General features: G+C 55.3%; 1 protein-coding gene across 5 annotated transcripts in view; it reads left to right on the top strand.

Moving 5' to 3' along the window:
• The window catches only part of FARS2 (phenylalanyl-tRNA synthetase 2, mitochondrial), a 305,489-nt gene extending 286,905 nt beyond the window's left edge, over positions 1-18,584 (top strand). For all 5 annotated transcript variants that reach the window (XM_070778461.1, XM_070778459.1, XM_070778458.1 and 2 more), the window contains one exon: positions 18,296-18,584. In XM_070778461.1, coding sequence (XP_070634562.1) covers positions 18,296-18,434 — 139 coding nt within the window. In that variant the 3' untranslated portion in view covers positions 18,435-18,584. The remainder of the gene's footprint in view (positions 1-18,295) is intronic.
• Positions 18,585-19,985: the final 1,401 nt, after the last annotated feature.

The following is a 19,985-nucleotide window of genomic DNA, read 5'->3' as shown; positions in this document are numbered from 1 at the left end:
GGGGACTGTGGTCCCCACGGCCAGCCCTATGCTGGCAGGCTGGACCCGTATGGCACTGAGTCAACATGACAACCATGCTCTGCGAGAGCCGCTCTTAGAGTCTCTGTCAACAGGTGAGACGCACAGGCTTTGGGGGCTTAAGTAGCTTCACCAGGGCACATGGCCACGAAGTGGCAGAACTCGGATGCAAACCCGGTTCTGTCTGAGTCCTAAGCCTCCTCTCCTTCCCAGGGGTCCCCATCTGCTCCCACCTCCCGATGGGCTTTCTGTTGGAAAGATGCTCCCTTTTCCAGGGGCGAGAGGAACCTCTCCATTTCCATGCTGTGCTCAGCGTGGGCACTCAGTGACTCCTCCAGAGGTGGCCCCAGGAGTTCCAGGCAGGTGCTGTGGTTTCTGCACAGAACCCTCTCGGTGGGCAGCACGTGAAAACACTTTACCTTTTTATTGCTAAATCAACACACGTGCAGATAAGTGTGGACCACACAGATGCACAGTATGATCAATAGTCGTAAGGAGACCATCCCAGTCGGGACCTATCTGGATCTGGTCATTAAACATTGGTGGTGGTGATGGTGTTCAGTCACTAAATCGTGTCTGACTTTCTGCAACCCCATGGACTGCAGCATGCCAGGCTCCTCTGTCCTTCACTCTCTCCCAGAGTTGGCTCAGGATCATGTCCATTGTGTCCGTGATGCCATCCAACCGTCTCATCCTCTGCCGCCGCCTTCTCCTTTTGCCTTCAAGCGCTGGTGACAAAGAACTGGTCATGGTGATCTTGGTCATTCTCCCCGGCCTAGTCACTCCGTTACCTTCATCTGCAGCGTCTGGCACTCTTCAGGAAAATCAGTGGTGTTTATGTCATGATCTGTAACATTTATGCCACAATTAACACCCGCAAATAGACCCACAAGATGGTATCTTAGAACAGAGCCGTTAAAAAAAATAATAAAACAAAGTTCTGAATCAAGGCAACAGTGATGATGAAGTTATTATTAGCCCTGTTCTACATTCTAGCTCATGTGATGCCAAATTCTTAGGGGAAAAAATGGCCTCCCCAGCGATTTCCTGGAAATCCTAAGTTAGGAGCGGGTCCAGGGCTCTCGGGGCCGTGAGATGACTGCTCCCCCGCCAGCCTCGCCCCGCGCCCTTTTCCCTTCCGTCGGGAAGGGACGAGCCTTTCCTTTGAGAGCGGACGTGCTCACGTCTGTGGCAGGAGATCTTACGTAGACATGCTTCACTGTGTGTGCCTGTGGTTTAATGGTCTCTCTTACTTTTCAGCAGACATCCCGCCTAGATAAATACCAGTTTCTATTTGTGTGTATCTCTTGTAATTGATTCTTTATTAGCTTTTCTCAAAGACAGTGGAATAAAAAGACCTGTTTGAAGAAAGCACAGAATGTCCATTGCCGCCGTAAGAGAAGAAATAAATCAAGGGGTCTTTTATACCAAAGGGAGCCCTCTGTGACCCTGTGTGGTGGAGTCAGAGGGGAACCCTGGGAGCAGCTCACCCTTGAAAGGAGCCCTGAAGCCTGTGATGTGGCCCAGGCTCCAGCTGGCCTGCCCTGCAATTAGGAGCGGATCTGTCAGGATGTGTGTCTCTGGTTCAGACGTTAACCCTTACTTAGTCTTCAGTTTAAAAAGACAAAAAAAAAGAAATGTCTTTCAGCTCTGATGAGTGCTTTCATTATTTTCATTACTATGTAATCTGTAATATTTGCTGTTTAAACTCCCAGGCAGCCAGCAGGCAGTTGTCTGTTTCACTGCGGAGGGCAGCCCAGAGCCGAGCAGGCTTTCTTCAAGAAGTCAGGCCCAAGCTTGCAACAGAGACAATGGCACCACGGAGGAAACACACACGCACACGCATGCACACGCATGCACACACGCACTCGTCTTCATACCATGGTATCCAGTTTCTGTTTGACTGCGCGGGTCCTTGTCTGCCCGCCAGCCATCCATGCACACTTGGTGCGGTTCCAGACGGCAGCTTTCTGGGTCCTGGTCGTGAACTCCGGCCACTCAGAGTCCCCAGCCAGGGAAGAAGGGTGGCCCAGCGCTCTTAATTTTTTCAAACCAAAGCTCTTTGAGGACAGCACTGACTCAGGCCCGGGTCTTCAGGGAAGGGGTCCGGCCTCGAGGCAGCAGCCTGACTTGGCTGGTGAGGCTGGGGCGTGGTCAGGAGGCTGCAGGCGTCCGCCCCCCAAGGGAGTCTGCTGTCTGCCATTCGGCGAGTGTCTGCTGAGCCGCTGCTGTGGACCAAGCATCATACCGGGGCCGGGCACTCGGCAAGGAATCCTGCTTTCTGGGGGCATTGGGGGGGGCATGCACAGACAAGTGATGGGTGTCACAACCCACCAGCACAGGGATGCCAGGGAGAGCCTCTCGAGAGAGGAGCTTCCAAGCAGAAACCTGAGGAATGAGTAGGAATTTGTGAATGGGGCACATAGAGGGAAGGTCCCTGGACTTTGAAGGCAAGGGAACAGCCATCGCCATGCTGGGCTGAGCCTTAGATGGGAAGAAGGATGGAAGAGAAAGGCAAGGATTCTGTGAGCCCTGGTGGGCTGTGGGCTTGCTGATGGGCACCTTGCTGATGGAGGGGCTTCTTGGTGACATCTTCTTCCTGCCTGGAAGGAAGACAAGATCATTTAAGAGATGACCGTTACTAGAAATGGGCTTCCCAAGTGGCGCTAGTGGTAAAGAACCCACCTGCCAATGCAAGAGATGTTGGACACGCAGGCTCCATCCCTGGGTTGGGAACATCCCCTGGAGGAGGGCATGGCAACCCACCCCAGTATTCTTTCCTGGAGAATCCCATGGACAGAGGAGCCTGGTGGGCTACAGTCCATGGGGTTGCAAAGAGTCAGACACGACGGAGTGCGCATGCATGCACACGCGCACGGACGCACACACACACGCGCGCGCACACACACTCCTATCTGGGAGGAGGTGGTTTCGTGAAGGGTCAGGCTCGCCTGATTCCTCTGCTCTGCTGTGCAGAGGTCCCGGGAGGGGGCGGGCTGCGACTCACACGAAACACTTCTGCTTCACCCCACCCTCCTCCTCCAAGAAGACATGGCAGCCAGCACGTCGGGCTCCAGCTCCGTGGTTTCTACCGCATCCCCATCGAAATCTCTGCACTAAAGCTAAGTCCCAGGGCGTATTTAATTAAAAGACAAATGGCAAAATGAGGTTGTGGTGGGTGCTTTCTAACTGTGGCCTGCTAGATTTTAATTGCTCCTCATAAACCGTGAGAGCTCCTCCCAGGCGCCACTCTGCACACCCCTGTCCTTTTTTCATCACAAAGGAGACGTTCTCAGCCGCTGACAGGCCGGGCCTCCTGTCTCCACAGAGAGACTTGATCTCGCCCGACAGTGATTCAGCAACTTGCCGAATCCAATTAGCAGCTTTGCAGCTCCTTCCTCAGAGCGGCTGTAGTCGAGTCTGGCTGCAGACGCCTCCCCCAGCCGCATCGCCCAGCCCAGGGTCTGCCCACTCGTCACCAGCGATTACTGTGGCCAGAGTGCGTGCACCTGCTCGGGGCACTGGGGGTCCTGGTGGGTTAGAAGCCTGCTTGGCCCGGGGTCCCTGCTTTTCTCTGTCCTTCTCTGGAGGTTGACACGGAATGCCCGGGGACACTCATGATTAGAACAGCCAGAGGTTCTGGGCAGGAACTGAGGCCCAGAGACAAGAAGGTGCCTGCTTGGGTTACCTGGGTATTTAGGGAAGGGCTATGCTTTGGGGTCCCGGGTCTCCTGACACCCCTCTACGGGCCTACACCTGTAGCCCCCGCCAGGTCCCTACAGACTCTTCCCCAGCTGGCATGGCAGTGAGGTGGGGAGCCATACAGCCCCTTGGGCTCCCAGACTCAGTACATGATCCTGAGCTCTCAGGGTCTCCTTGGTGAGACCCTCAGCACCCTAAATTCCCTTCTGTTTTGATTCGGGGACAGGAGGCGGGCCAGAGAGAAGGAGACAGAGAAAACGCAGGCGTGAAAACGTTATGAATCGGCCACTCCCACAAACACTGGAAAAAGCAGGTGGCCAGAGGGGCTCAGCTTTGGGGGGGCCTCTCTTGAGGGGGAAGAAGGGGGCTCCCTCTGGTGTTGTGCCCAGGGGCCCAGGATTACACTGGGGCCTCCGTCCCAGCTCAGAGCGCTGCCCGCATCTGTCCACGGACGCGAGATCTCTCTGCAGCTCTTCTGATGGACACTTGCCTGCGTTTCGTGAGCTGCTGTTCTTGTCATTGGAACAGACCTGGTCCACACCGGCAGGCCGAGTGAATGAGCCTATTTTAGTGAACCGTGAAGCGATCGGCCACGGCGCTCGGCCGTCTGTAACCTGGGCGCCGCCTCCCCGTGTTAATGTGCACGAGAATTTCATGGCTGCGTCCCGTCTGCCGAAAAGGGCGCCGCACACCTGGCACTTGTCTCTGCCGTGTTTTGATTTTTCCTGTGCCCCGAAGTAACCGCAGAGAGTGGTTTTTAAAAAACAGAACCAACCGGGATATGTCTTCCAAGTCGAGCACAGTCGCCACAGTGTTTCAGAGAGAGACCCACCAGCCTCTTCCCTACAGTTTGGATACGAGTGGGTGGTCCAGACTGAACCCACGCCCCGGAGGTGCTGATGGAGAGGCTGCTCAGCTGTGGGCCGGCGGGGGTGCTCACGGGCCGAGACGGCGCGAGGGTGAACGGACGCAGCTGAGCGCCTGGCGCCCAGTACATTACAACTAATGTCAATGCTCTTGCTTGTTTTTTTTCTTTTTAAGTAAATCAGGGGACACATAACTTTTTATTAACCTAAATAGATGTATGCCCTGCTCATTAAACAAATTAATTACCAAGGCTTATAATGCTAATACTAACTATAGTAAATGCTATCTTTTATTGAGTATGCATTTTGTACCAGGCATTACGTTGTGATCTTATCTCATAAGTCTATTTGTGTTAGGTTCTCAGTTGCCCAGTCATGTCCGACTCTTTGCGCCTCTGTGGACTGCAGCCCCCCAGGCTACTCTGTGCGTGGGATTCTCCAGGCAGGAATACTGGAGTGGGTGGCCATTTCCTCCTCCAAGGGATCTTCCCAACCCAGGGATGGAACCTGCGTCTCTGGCGTCTCCTACACTGGCAGACAGATTTTTTTTTTTTTTAACCACTGACCCACCTGGGAAGCCCGTGTTTTATTAGCCCCACTTAACGGTGTCGAACGCTAGGCTCAGAGAGAGTCAGGAACTTGCCAGAATGAGAGCAGGTCTCTCAGTGCCTCTGCTGGCCTGACTCACCACGTGTTTCGCGAGTGGTAAGGTTCTGTGGGAAGCCCGGAACTGATGGTAACAACCAAAACAGAAAGTCAGCTTTCCTGAGTTATTTACCCCAACTGAGGGCATCTGGAACAGCATCCCAGATGGAGACCGCCCCTGGAGAAGTGGGCCCTCTGAGACCAGCCCCTGTCAGCAGTTCTGCTGGAGAGTGAGCCTGCTTTTCACTCCTCTGTGATCTAAACCATCCAGCCTATGATTGCTGCTCACTTCTTTTGAGTCTGGTTTTCCTCCTGAACGATACCATTCATAGGGCTTTCATTGCCGGTGTTGAGTGGTAACTCTTGTCATTTTGTCTCACTTTGAAAATGTTTTTATTTTGCCATTATTCCAGAATAACAGCTTAGCTGAGTGTAACTGTATAGGTCCACATTTTGTTGATATTATTCCGTCGCCTCCTGACTTCTTTGGAGCCACTGAGAAGTCTCACGTGTCTTTAACTGCTCCTTTGCAAGTTTTCTCCTTTTCCCCTCTAGTTGCTATGAAGGGCATCTCTTGGTCTTAATTGTTCTGCAGTTGCATTACCATGTGCTTAGGGCAGAGTTTTTTAAAATCCCATTCAGAACTTACTGTGCTTCCTGAGTCTGAGGAGTTCATTATTTCTGGAAATTCCCCAGCCATTATCTTCTCAGATGTCCTCTGTTCTTCTTCTGGGACTCATATTCATCTGAGTTTTCTTACATTCTCCAGGATTTTCATTTCTGTACTTGCCTCCCTGTTGTGCTGTGCTTAGTCGCTCAGTCGTGCCCAACTCTTTGTGACCCCATGCACTGCAGCCACCAGGATCCTCTGTCCATGGGATTCCCCAGGCACGAATCCTGGAGTGGGTTGCTATGCCCTTCTCCAGGGGATCTTCCCAACCCAGGGATCGAACCCAGGTCTCCCACATTGCAGGCAGATTCTTTACCGTCTAAGCCACCAGGGAAGCCTCTGTACTTCCCTACTGTTGCTGCTGTTGCTAAGTCGCTTCAGTCGTGTCCGACTCTGTGCGACTCCATAGACGGCAGCCCACCAGGCTCCTCCGTCCATGGGATTTTCCAGGCAAGAGTACTGGAGTGGGGCTCCATTGCCTTCTCCGTACTGTGTTCTAAATAGTTCCACACGTCTGTCTTCCTGTTTTTTTAATTCTGTATTCAGTTGTATCTAGTCTATTGTTTAGCCCTTCCACTCATTTTAAAGTTATAACTATATTTTTATTTCTATACATTTTCTATTAACCTGTTGGTTTTTTTCAGATCTGCTATCATTTATAATGTTCTTTCATATCTTGTATGTCTTTAAGTATTTTTAAATGTCTAACTTTTAATCACTAGAAACACTTTTTGGATTGTTCTTGTGTTTGGAATTCTCAGGATACTGATTCTTCTGCGTTTTGCCTGGTGACTGGCATGTTCTGGGCTGTCTCCTCATGTGCTCTGTGTTTTCCAACTGAGATTATGTTCACTGGGGCCTTTCCTGAAGTGACCCCTCGAGGCCCCCGTTTCCTCCAGAGCTGTTCTGCACTGTCCTCTGCCAGGCAGTCTAGGGACTCTACAGGCAGCATCATCCCAGGACCAGTTTTGCGCTGACGTCTCAGCTTGAAGATCTGCAGCATTTCCTAGCCTACTCTCGTGTCAGGGATGCAGCCCTTCAGCTTTGTGTGGGAATTTCAAGTCCAGTTTCTTGCTTCATGTGGACCAAAGCCTCCAACTCTTGTTCTCAGGTAGACATTAAAATCTGAACTCTGGGTTACAGTAGCTGATTCTGCTCCCTCCTCTGGGCAGCACAAGTTCTAGACACATATTATTACGGGTTTTTTTGTTTGTTTGTTTTTGTTTTTTTTTTTCACTTGGAGATTCCCCTTGCTTTCATAATCTACTCAGCTATCAATGTTTTCAAGTGTTATTTGCAAATCTAGGAGTATGTTGCAGTAGGATCTTCAGTTGATCATGTTTCACCATCATCCTGGACTCCTCTTGGCTCAGTACTATCTTATTCTGAGCTAATTGTCGTACATGGAACAGATTGTGGGGGAGAAAGGGACAGACTTAACTCTCTGATCACCTGCTCTAGCAATCTGTCCAAAGCACAGCCCAGCTGAGTGCCCAACACTCAGTCCCTTGCCCAGTAAGAAACTCAGCATGAAGTAAGGGAGCTGGAAGCTGCTGGCCCACACGGTACTTCCGTCAAGGCATGGCAGTGTCAGATTGGACCTCAAGCCCACGAAGGAGGTGTCTTGTTGACACTTTGCCTTTGAAATTGACTCCTGAGCAGTCTTACTGAATCTCACCTAAACGTTTATAAGGAGCAGAATTCAGCTTAGAAAATGGAGTATGTTTTTCTCCTGTACACCAGAAATGTAAGCTCAATGTCTTTTTTTTCTCTTTTTTTGAAGTAAGAAAATATCAAGAAAGGAACATTTTTTCCCTCTTGAGTTTGAAAATGGACAGCCACAACTCAATTATATTTTGATATGGTTTATTGACTCTGACTTTTACTTTATTAGTACTTTCTTCCAAGTTGCTGACCATGCTTTGTTCACATGACTTCCATTTTTCCTAACTGAGGGACTAGTTGGGAGCAAACAGCATTACTTTGGTTTTATTGAGAGCTGGAGAGGTCAACAGATTTATGTACAAAACAGAGATGGCCAGACCACCAAAAAAATGCTGTGCACTTGAGCGGACCCACCTCCCTGGCCCCAGACAAAATTGCTTTTTCTTGGAAGTACATTTTAGAGCTATTCTCTGAAGTTTCATCAAGGGAATAGGCTTGTGAAACCCACGGCTGCCTTGAAAGAGCAACATGGTTGAGACCCTGGCCACTAAGTCAGGCAACAAACCAGGACTAAAAGCACAGCTTTGGAGGCAGCTGGAATCCCGCCACTGTTGCCTGCGACCTGCGTGATCTGGGAGGACACGTGGAACCTCTCTGAGCTGTAGTTTTCTCATCTGCAAAATAGGGGGGCGGGGGGCAGAAATCCCCATTATGATGGGACTGCGATAAGAATTAAAGGAGAGCTTGCAGCAAGGCAGGCTAAGTCACCCAGAAATCCTAATGATTACTCAGCTGAAGCTGCATGTATGGAGCCCACCTAGGCTTTTCTCTGGGGTGGATTTCCTTCTCCGAACCCCTACAATCTCTTCTCCCCTCGGGCAGTGAGGACCTTGGGACTGATCAGGCTTCTTCCACTGTGGCTGTGAGTTCTAAACCAGATTTACATCTTCATTCATTCAGCTCACCACCTGCATATCTGTGTTCCATGGTTTCCAGGTCTGACTTTGCCTTCATCAACCTTATGTTTTCCCTCATTCTGGCTTTTTTTTTTTTAATCCATATTTGTTATGCAGGGAAAAGATGGAATGAAATATTCAAGGGCCAGCACTTTATGCTCAATAGGCCCTTCTTTCCTTCAGTGTTTTTCTTTCTTCTTTTGCCCTTTCTTTTCTTCGTACTTCTATGCTTTCTCCACTGTATAGTATTTACTAACAAATCAATTTTTTCCTTTTTGTGATAAAGTCCTAGTCACGTTTCAGAAGGCATCCTGTGGTTCATCTATTAGTGGGATATCCCTTTTGAAAAGCAGCCGGCGGTGACTGTGGACATCAACAGCCCGGCAGAGTGCATCTGGGAGGGGTGATGAGCCGAGTTTAGTGCAGGGGGAGGGAGTGGGGTTCCAGCCTTGGCCCCACCCCCTCACACCGTCTCTGCAGGCCTGGCCCTGCTCTGCAAGCAGAGGCGACAGTGTCCACCTCTCAGGACTGCCCTGTGGTCACAGCCACTGAGTGATGTCATGTGGGCGTGAGGTTCTAGAAGCTGCATAGCTTTATAATTGCCAACTTTCCTTATCGCTGCTACTGTTACTATTGACAAAGTGTCTTCAGTTTTTTAAGAGGTATGTGATGCCAAGGCCCAGAGCTTTCGTCAGTCTTGTCAATATTTGGAATTTAACATTTGTTTCCATACCTAAGTCATACAAGCGTCTGGGACAAGCTTGTGTCAGCGTGTTTCCTCCTACCAGCTTCTCAGGGGAGTAGATGTCTGCGGTGGTCATTCTGAGTGTCCAGCAGAACACACGCCATGTGGTGGACGTTCATTTCATTTGCTGACCGAATGAGAGAGTGAATGAATGAGTGGCGCGGAGAGACAGACAGATGTCTGGCCTCCCAGGCAGAGGTGCTGAACGTTACAGGCACTCCCCCCCAGGCCCTTTGTCACTCTGACCACCTCTGGTCCTGGGGTCCCCACCAAGATCACCAGACTGCTTTGCTGCTGACAGTGAGCTGTCGGGTCAGCAGGGCTGTCGATGGGGAGAAGGGCTGGGGTGAGCACAGGGCCAGTGAGGAGAGCCAGGGAGCCCTCGCCAGTTCGCCGTGGGGCAAGGTCCCGCTCAGCCTGTGCGGTGGGTTCCTGGGGGGGCTGCCCCCGAAGCGATCATCACCAGGGTCTGCAGCGAGCACTCCACCCTGGACCACAAAGTCGCCACGGCCCTGATGCTGGAGCCCGTGATCCCATGAAACACGTTGCTCGGATGATGCGTGTTTAATCAGCTCTCCCTGCCATATTCCAGCCTAGAGTCTATGTCCAGAGGAAGCTTGTCCTCCCAGCCAAGGCCCTGTTTGGCTGCTCTCGCCCTCAGCCTCTCACTGTTTGTCGAGGGATGACGCGACTATTAGACCCAGAGGGTCTCTTCTCAAAAGCATTTGCGAAATAAACATAAGTCATGGACATATGTATACATTTCTCTTTACTAACATGTGCTTCCTTTGTAACTAACTAGTCACCGAGTCTTTCAACATAGTCAGCCCATTTCCTCCAGGCCTCATTAAAGAATGAAAGCTGTACGACATGCACACTCACGGGCAGCTCCGCCACACACTCCTTGGTTGGGTGGCTCTTAATTCAGACAGTGACATGGTTTTTGTATAGCGTTAATACCTCTGGAACCCTCCATTGTTGGGGGCTGTAGAAGCTAGTTTAACAACCTCTAGCTGCAGCGAAGCTGCCAGGAGCAGGCCCCCCCGCCTTCCACGCGCTTCCTTAGGCGCCCAGCCCTGAACTCTGCTTCCAGCTCAGGCTTCTTTGCTGCTGCTTAGTTGCCCAGCCGTGTGCGCCTCTCTGCGACCCCGTGGACGCCTCTCTGCGACCCTGTGGACTGTGGCCCGCTAGGCTCCTCCGTCCATGGAATTCTCCAAGCAAGAATACCGGAGTGGGTTGCCATTTCCTTCTCCAGGAGATCTTCCCAACCCAGGGATCGAACCCATGTCTCCTGCATTGCAAGCAGACCCTTTCCCATCTGAGCCACAAGGGAAGCCCTGAAGCTTCTTAGCCAGAGTTTTAAAGCCATCTCCCTGCAGATCAGGCAGCCTCCGGACAGCTCCCCGTTGGACCTCTTATACCTGGAGCATACACTCAGCATCCTTTGTTAAAAGAGGAGACATAATGAACACCCCCACCAGTAACACATGTGTCCTTCACCACCTAGAACAGGGTCCCTGCCCTTCACCTGCCAGACGCTACTCATGCTGAAGATCGAGGTGTAAGTGCATCTCCCCGCCAGTCTTTTCTCAGCCCGAAGTCACCTACAGCCTGTGGTTGCGTCCAACACTCAGCGTAACAGCCGTGCCTGGGGGGGCCACGCCACGCACCCACGTCTCAGCCCCGACACAGGTGGTAATCTCCCACCTTGTATGTCTTGTTTTGGGGTGCCTCTTCCCCTCGCCTGCCACTGTGTCATGCACAGAACGGCCACTGCGTGAGTGTTGATGTATCAACAGCCACTGCGTGATGTGTTGATGAAGCAATGCTATTCCCCATTCTGTATCTCCTGCAGTTTCTGCCTCAACGCAGAATACATCATTGCAGGTCAACTGACTGAGTTGAAAATGTAGCACATCACCTACCAAAAATCTTGTGTTTTGTGACCCAGCTCATCCACTGGGATGCCAGCTCGTTCAGGAAGCCACCATGTGCCAACCTGGAGTTAAAGTTAGCTGTGTCGACTTGGGCTGGGCAGACGCAGCCAGGGAGGAAAAGAAAACCTCTTCCAAATCTTCCCCACAAAGGACGAGCACGGAGCTTTGGAAATCTGTGCCACATGAGACGTTACTTCAAGTTTGTTAGAGATGTAGGAGGGCGGCTTGGAAGACAATGGAAATGTCGCAAAGAATTTTTCAAATGTGGTAAACCCTGTGACAGCATGGTGAGCTTCGAAACCACTTGTGTGAAAGGCAGGGCAGCCTGGTTGCTAAGTTAGTGACGCCAAGAAGCTGAGCCGTCTGGGCAGGCGGAAGCCAAGCACACCATTCTCTTAGGATGGTCCTGCCCCTGCTGAGCAGGGGCCTGGTGGGGGTTTTCATCATTGTTTTCAATTTCTCTGTTTTTAGTATAAATTTGAATTCCCAATTTCCATTTCTAGCAATAGCCAACTAGGTGGTTTGGGCCAACTCTCCTCCAAAAGGAAATGTTTGTGGTGCTGAAATCCGCAGAACGTGAAGTTTATCCCCCCCGCCATTCTTCCCTGGCACTGATACTGTCATGCTCCGGTGCGGCCGTCACCACCGCCTGCCTCCTGAACGTCCTCATTTTCCCCCGTCACCACCATCCACCTCCTTTCCTCAGTGGAACCCTGCCCGCCTTGAACACTGAGCCTCCGTCCCCTCCCTCAGACCCTGCGACCACCACTGTCTCCTCCGTCTCTGTGAGTCTGGCTGCTCTTGGGACCTTGTGGGAGTGGAGCTGTGTAACCTCTGACCTTCTGCGTCGGCCCCATTTCACCGACCACAACGCCTCCCAGCTCCCCCCAGGTTGTAGCACGTGTCTTCTTAGGACCCGTTTGTGCAGGTGTGGGGGCTGCAGCTCAGGTGACCTTGTCCAAGGTCTTTGCGGCCTTTCTCTGTGGCCCCAGCTGAGGCTGCAGAATCTTTGGGCACACGAATAATAAGACCAGTTGTCGGCTAGAGCCTGAACTGTACGGAACACGTGACGTGTATTATCGTCGTTTGGTCCTTCAGAAACCGCATGAGCCTGTGATCTGCATCTTAGAGTGAGAGCCTGGGTCAATGACGAGGAGCTGGCCCGAGACCCAGACCAGGGAAGCGGTAGGGCTGGGCCGAGCTGCCTCTGTCTGCCTCCCCATGAGAGAGGCTTTTAGGAAACTTCCCCAGAGCAGTTGCTTTCATCAGAATGTGCAGTGGAGACTGAGAACTCTGGCCCCCACCCCAGAAGGCCAGGGCAGAGTCTCCTCCTCCTGACCTAGAGGCATGAGACACCCTCTCCCCCCCCGCCCCCAGAAGATGCAGGGAAATTTCCAGGACCCTTGAGAATAAAGTAGGCGGGGAGTGGGGGGAGCTGACGCCTCCCTGAGGGCTTGACAAGTATCTGATGTGAAGCAGCTCGCCTTGCCGGCAAAGCCTGCGTCTCTGAGGACCTCTTCAGCTGCTGGCATGCGGGGAGCCGGGGGTGCTGGGGCCCGGGTTGGGGACCGCTCTGGAAGCAAGCCTCTCTCCCAGCTCCTCCCCGCTCCGTCAGGGCCTGGAGTGGAGTTTCGTTCCCCAGGCAGTGACTGTCAGAAGAACCATCGGGCTGGTTTCTGGTGAATGACTCCAAGGAACAGAAATCCCTGTGAGCAGAAATTGCCGCCGCAGAGGCTGCGTGAGGCGGTGGTGTCCACCTGCGAACACGGGGCCGCACTCACAGTGGCCCCTGGGAGTGGCAGGCCCGAGACCGGCTGAGCCTGAGACGTGAACGCCACTCACACGTGTGACACGGGGAGGGTGGCCGACACGGTGGACGGCCCAGGACGGCCCAGGGGTCTGCTCCGACCCAAGACCCGCCTCCTGCAGGACGTCTCCCTCGGCCGGCCCGCCCAGCCCTCACCCGCCCCTGCAATGCCAGCTACTGCCCCTGGCTCCCACCACCAGTGCCCCCAGAGTGGCTGCACCCCAGCTCTGCCCTTCCCTGAAGCCCCTCAGGTGGGCGCCCCTTTCCCTTCATCCATGCGGGCTCAGCAGAGGTTCAGCCCGGCCGGCTTGTTCCCCCGGGACTCCCACAGTGTCATCTGGGATGCAGAGCCGGGGTGAGCCAGCCATCGCTCGGTCCAGCCCGCCCCCGGGAGGTCTCATGGCCAGGCCTGGGGCCCGGGTGCTTTCTTGCATTAAACCCACGAAACCTCTGTCCCCGGAAAGCCCAGAGCAGTTCATTAGGAGCCAGGCACACAGTCCCTGGACCCGAGGTCTTGTGACCAGGATTTCATTTCTCCTCTCCCCTTTGGCTTTTTTAATATAGCGAAGGTCGGAGAGGGGGAGGGGGCTGTGGTTTGCTTAGTGTGCGGAGCACTCATTTAAATCATGTCCAGTTCCAAGCAGTAATTCTTCTCTCTCCCTGATTGCCAGCCCACTCCTCACCAGCCTTCCCAGCCAGGCCCCTGGGGTGTTCATGCCCTATTCCCTCCCCACCCCTTCTCTCCCCATCAGCAGCACGAGTTGGGGGTGGGGCAGACCGCCCGGGGCCGTCGGGGTCTCATCAGCATTTGTGGGTCCCACACTAGCACACCAGCCCAGGAGGCATGTGTCACTGTCACACTGCAGACTGGGAGCCGCATCCCATGGACACAGAGGGTGAGGGAGGGAGTGAGGCAGGGCTCCAGCTGCAGGTCCGGGTTCTCTATGCCTCATGCCCCGACCCCTCCCTGATCCCCTTCCCACCGCACTGTTCCCTCTCCTGAGCCTCCTGGTGGGGCAAGGGGTCTGCTGCGTGGCCGTGAGGCTGGGCTTCAGCATCACTTGAGCCAGGAGTGAGTCTGGGGTCGCACTGCCTCTTACTCTGAGAACCGCACCTGCCCCGGGACAGCTCGTCGCCTCTGGGAGCAGCCCTGCGCATGCGGTGACGCATTCTGGGTGGCGTCCAGCGCACCACCGAGAACGGAAGGAGCTGGGGAGCAGCAGTGAGCCTCACGGTACCTTCTTCCCACTGACAGATTGTTGGTTTACAACCTGCCGTTGGTTTCGGCTGTACATCACAGCGATTCAGTGTTTCTTGTAAATCGTACTCCATACAAACTGATTATAAAATATTGGCTGTTTTCCCTGTACTGTAGGTTCCAGCCTCATCGTTTATTTATTTTATGTCCAGCAGTCTGCTCCCTTTCATCCCCCTTCTCTGTTTTGCCCTCCCCCACCTCCTCCCCTCTGGTAGCCACTGGTTTGTTCTCTGGGAGCCTCTGTTCTCTGGGGTGTGCACCCAGAGTGCGGTGCACATGGCAGCTCTGTGTACCAGGTCGCGTGGTAGCTCTGTGTACCTGGCTCACGTGGCAGCTCTGTGTACCCAGGTCATGTGGCACCTCTGTGTCCCTGGCTCGCGTGGCAGCTCTGTGTACCCAGGTCATGTGGCACCTCTGTGTCCCTGGCTCGCGTGGCAGCTCTGTGTCCCTGGTTCACATGGCAGCTCTGTGTACCCGGCTCACGTGGCAGCTCTGTGTCCCTGGCTCGCGTGGTAGTCTGGGTACTTGGTCACATGGTATCTGTGTACCCGACTCGGAAGCTTTTGGGCTGAAAGAGGCCACATTAAGAGGATGCAGAAGAATCAGAGAGGCCCTATCCAGACCTTTGGGGCTGGCCCTTCCAGGCGTCCCTCCCGTCTGGGGACTCCATCTTCTCATCTGCTCCATGCTGAGCCGTGCAGACCCTTCAGCTCCGTGGTCTTCATGGCTGGGCCACTCCCCGGGGGTGGGAGATTCAGTCCTGCACTCAGACAAGGCCCAGGTTTCCCCGCCAGTAAAAGGAGGACCAGGTGCATCCTCCGTCTGAAAGCTCCAAATACAAGTCTCTAGGAAGCAGACAAAAGGCACTCCTTTCTCCATCTCACCAGGGACGGCAGCAAGAGGCAGACCTGGTTGGTTTTCAGTTGAATCTACTGAATTATTGCCAACTATTCTGCCAAATACTCTCTCTCCATTTTTAAAATTAATCCATATGTTCATGATTCATTACACCCAGCTCCTTACAGTGTTTTATAAAAGCTGTTTGAAGCCCAAGAATCCTTACAGGGGCCTTCTCAGAAGCACTCAGGAGCAAGGAGATAAAACTTTTCCCACTTGTCTCTGGTGGAAAATCTCAGCCTGGCGAGTCTACGTTTCAGCTGAGAGACGGAGACCTGCGTGAACCCCTGGAAAAGTGTAATAACAATGTCATGAGGACACTTCAATCTCGCACTCGTGAATCTTGAGAGTTTCCAGGCCCCGGCGCCTTCTGCCCATGTCTCCTCTGTGGCCGGGAAAGGTCTTCGGAGTCTGCACTGTTGCCCCATCGATGGAAGAGACTCTGGGAGTCAGGATGTGCGTTGTAGCCTGGAAACGAGGCACTGGCTCGAGGCCTCCAGGCTTGTGGGGCCTGTGTGGTCTGGGAGGGAGGAGGAAGATGGGCCCCACGCAGGCCTTGGGGACCCACCTCCCTGCAGGAGACTGTCTTCCGACCTTGCTGGGGCCCCATCTGCTGACAGCCTGGGCCCAGGCCCCGTCGCCATGCCTATTCTAGTAAATGTTTGCAGCCCGTGGTTTCTCTGCCCTTTTTCTCCTCCTTAACTAACTGACCCTCCCCTAGAGCCCTCCGTGTCTCAGAACCCTGGATCCAGGAGCCCCCAGCGGCCGCAGGAGGCCGTCCAGCAGGGCCCAGCTGGGCTCCACCTCTGCAGGGACGCGACTGCTCGGGGACCCGGGCAGTTCAGGCCTGGCCCCTCCAGCCCCACTGCGAGGCCTGCCCGGGAGCCTCCTGCAGCCCGCACACAGCCTCTGCATCAGGCGCCATGGCCTGGGGTCCCCGGAGGGCTCCACAAAGCCTTTGCTTCCGCGAACCAGGAGGCACAGTGGAGACGAGGCTCCTGTGGGCCGAGAGCTTGGGGCGCCCCATGTTGACCCTCCCTCCCCTCTGCCGTCCCCTCGGGATGCTGACGGCATCGCCTCCGTCACCGTTAGAGGCAGGGGTGGGAGGAAGGAGGAGAACACGGGCAGGGAGACCCAGCGGGCGGGGCGAGGCTGGCCCACCCCCACGAGGCCTGAACACAGACGGCCGCCCCAGGGGCCGGTGATTGTACGGGAGTTCGTTCAGCAGCTTTTATGCAGCACCTGGTGTATGCCAGACACTGCTCTGGGCACCAGAAGAGCAGAGGTGCAGCCCACCAGGAGCACACGGCATCGGCACAGGCCCACCCATGGCCCACAGGGCGACTCTCTGCTTCTGGTAGGACAGCTTTATTGAGATGTGATTCAGACATCATACACCCATTTAAAGTGTTCAGCTTAGCGGTTTTTGTAATATTCACCACCATCTCACTCCAGACATCCCATTACCCTCAACAGATACCTGGACGCCCTTAGCAGTCACTCCATTGCCCAGCTGCACCCCCAGCCCGGGGCTGTCAGGAATCTGCTTTCTGTCCGTGTGGACTTGCCTATTCTGGACATTTCGTTAGATGGAGTCGGATAAGGCGTGGCCTTTCGTGCCCGGCGCCTCGCAGTAGAGCCTGGGGCGTTCAGGGTTCCTCTGGCCTGTAGCATTAGAACGCCCTTTCTCGTCATGGCCGCGTAACTCTCCACACGGAGGGAGAGTATTTGTCCACCCACCAGGTGAAGGGCACTTGGGTCGTTTCCACTTTTGGCTGGCGTGACTGATGCTGCTCTGAACACTCACGTGTCGGCTCGTGTGTGGACACACGCTTTCGTTCCTCTTGAGCGTGTACTCACGGAGCCATCACGACCAGAGGGTGACGGAGCGTTTCAGTGTTTGAAGGACTGTCGGTGTGTGACCCTCGGGTTCCTCCAGCTCTCTGCCCAGCAGCCGCATGACTTGATGTCCCCACCAGCCGGGGGTGTGGAGCGGCCACCCAGAGGCCCTCGGCTCAAGGGTCTGGGCCGAGGGCACGTGGCACATGGCGCCAGGCTGACGTCCCCGGGCCCTCCCCGGGACCACTCGTCACTCCAGCTTTGTCACCTGCGGTGGGGATGGCAGGGCTGGCTCGGCCAGGGCTGGAGAGGAGGGATTTGGTGGCTTAGCTTCAGGAGAGAGACAGATGTGTCTGGGGCGGGTGCGGGGGCTGGAGGCCCAGGCTTGCCAGCTGGTGCCCAGGCCTCCCTGCTGAGGTGTTGGGCACCCGACGGTCAGCAGCTGCCGCGCTGCAGACGTGCTGTTGCGATCCGCGTCGCGGCATCCCCCAGCTGCGCCGTGAGGGAGGCCCGCAGCCGCCTGGTGCAGGCGGGGATCGGTGACTTGTCTGCACAGCATGGGGAGGGCAGCATCACCTGTGTGCTGCCCGTGGCCGGCACATTCCTAACCCGCCTGCTGGTCAGAGTGCCCTGGGAGCCCCGGGCCCCTAGCTCCGACTCAGTCTCCAGGAAAGCCTGCTGCTCCCTCAGGTGGCACACCTGCCCACACTCACACCTGCCCACCCTCACACACCCACACCTGCCTGCACTCACACACTCACACCTGCCTGCACTCACACACCTGCCCGCACTCACACACTCACACCTGCCTGCACTCACATACTCACACACCTGCCTGCACTTACACACCTGCCTGCACTCACACACTCACACACCTGCCCACACTCACACACCTGCCTGCACTCACACTCACACACCTGCCTGCACTCACACACCTGCCTGCACTCACACACCTGCCTGCACTCACACACCTGCCCGCACTCACACACTCACACACCTGCCTGCACTCACACTCACACACCTGCCTGCACTCACACACCTGCCTGCACTCACACTCACACACCTGCCCACACTCACACCTGCCTGCACTCACACACCTGCCTGCACTCTCACACCTGCCTGCACTCTCACACACACCTGCCCACACTCACACACCTGCCTGCACTCACACACTCACACACCTGCCCGTGCTCACACACCTGCCCACACTCACACACCTGTCTGCGCTCACACACCTGCCCACGCTCACACACCTGCCCGTGCTCACCGCCTTTCTCTCCTGTCCTCCAGGACACACAGGATCAGCCACTGCTACCGCATCACCTACCGCCACATGGAGCGCACGCTGTCGCAGAGAGAGGTCGGGGGCATCCACCAGGCCGTGCAGGAGGCGGCCGTGCGGCAGCTGGGCGTCGAGGGCAGGTTTTGAGGCCCCCCTTCCCAGGCGCAGCACTCCCGGGACTCCAGGGTTGCTGAGTGAAGGAGAGAAGGATCCCGTCTGTGGACTGAGGCATCCATCATCCTGCGATAAACGGGCCGGTTCCAGGACTCTCAGAAAATAAAGCATTGCTCTCGAGAACCTGTGGATACTTGTCTTTCATTTGGGAGAAGCGGGGAGGCACAGTGAGGCAAGAGCGCCCTTCCGCTCCTTTTAGAGACGCTCTGTCCGTGGGCGCTCGAGCTGCTTAATCGGTCCCTGGAGTCCACTAAAGTGTAAAACACCAGACATGATTTCTTGCCTGACAGCCTCTTCCCGCCCCGGAATGAGTGAAGCCACACCGAAGGACGGACTGCAGACCCCGGAAGCTTTCCTGCATCGGCTCCCAGCCCGTCTCCCTCCTTCTGTTCTGCAAAGGGCAGGAGCGCGGGGTGCGGAGGAGACCCTGGGCTCCTCAGAGGCGGAGGGAACGGACAGGATTTTATTTCCTTTTCACTGGAGCCCAGCGTTTGGCCGCAGGGCCTGGGGGGAGTTGTTTCTTGTCCCCAGGGAGGAGACGGAGCCTTTGCCACAGGGCTCGAAGGCCCGTGACCTGATGGGACCGTTCTGGAAGCCTGGGAGCTTTTGTTTCCTGACCAGCGGCCTCTGCTTCCGAGACGACCTTTATGGGGGACTGCGGTGCTTTGGCATCTCCCCGTTTCCATGCCCGGCGCTTCTGTAGTCTGCCTGCCCTACTCCTGACCACTTTTCCTAATCAGATTCCCTCCCCAGCGTGATGCTGGAGGCTGATAGCGGACCACAGGCTCCGGGATAAACATCTGATGAGCGCGCGTGCGCAGCTGGCGGTGGGGGCGGTGCTCCAGCGGGAGGCCCGGCCCAGCGTCGCTTTGCCCTGTTATCCGCGGTCGCTTCCCACGGACTTTCCGGGGAATCCAGTGCAGGCTGCACCCCAGCCTGGCCGAGCCAGGGCCAGGGCCCAGGAGTGGAGGCGCGCAGTGCCCCACGGGACTGCTGATCTTTCCTCCGGGGGCCTTTGCTTGCAGGCATTCCTGACCCAGCCTGGGATCCCTTTGAGCCCCCAAACCAGTTAGGTGTTCATGGAAATGCTCCCCCCAAACCAGCTGAGGGGGTAACGCTCAGAAAACATGCCGCTGCTCATTGGCCAACCACCAGAGCTCAGAGATGTCTGGGGCCAGGCACTGCATCGGGGCAGGTAGGGCTGACGTTCGGGGCGGCTGCAGGGGTGGGGGGTGGGGGTCTTACAGAGGGCTTTCCTGAAGGTTCCTCTCAACATGATGAGATGTAGTCAGCCCTCTCGTGAGGGGCCTTAACCAGGAACACGCCGGGCAGGGGAGGCCTCACCTGAGCCTGCTGCCCCAGATCTGGAACCTGCAGCCACACGGGGTTGCCAGGCCCCTCCTGCTCCCGCCTTTGTTGTTTCCACAGGACCTCAGCCCCATGAGCTTATGCGACCCCTCAGTCTGCTCTGGGTACTGGCGCTCCTGCCAAAGGTGGGCCCGCCTCCAGGGGCACAGGGGACGC

This window comes from Bos indicus, chromosome 23 (assembly GCF_029378745.1).
Source record: "Bos indicus isolate NIAB-ARS_2022 breed Sahiwal x Tharparkar chromosome 23, NIAB-ARS_B.indTharparkar_mat_pri_1.0, whole genome shotgun sequence".
Lineage (NCBI taxonomy): Eukaryota > Metazoa > Chordata > Mammalia > Artiodactyla > Bovidae > Bos > Bos indicus.
The sequence above is the reverse complement of the archived record's forward strand: the minus strand, read 5'-3'. Positions and strand labels throughout refer to the sequence as shown.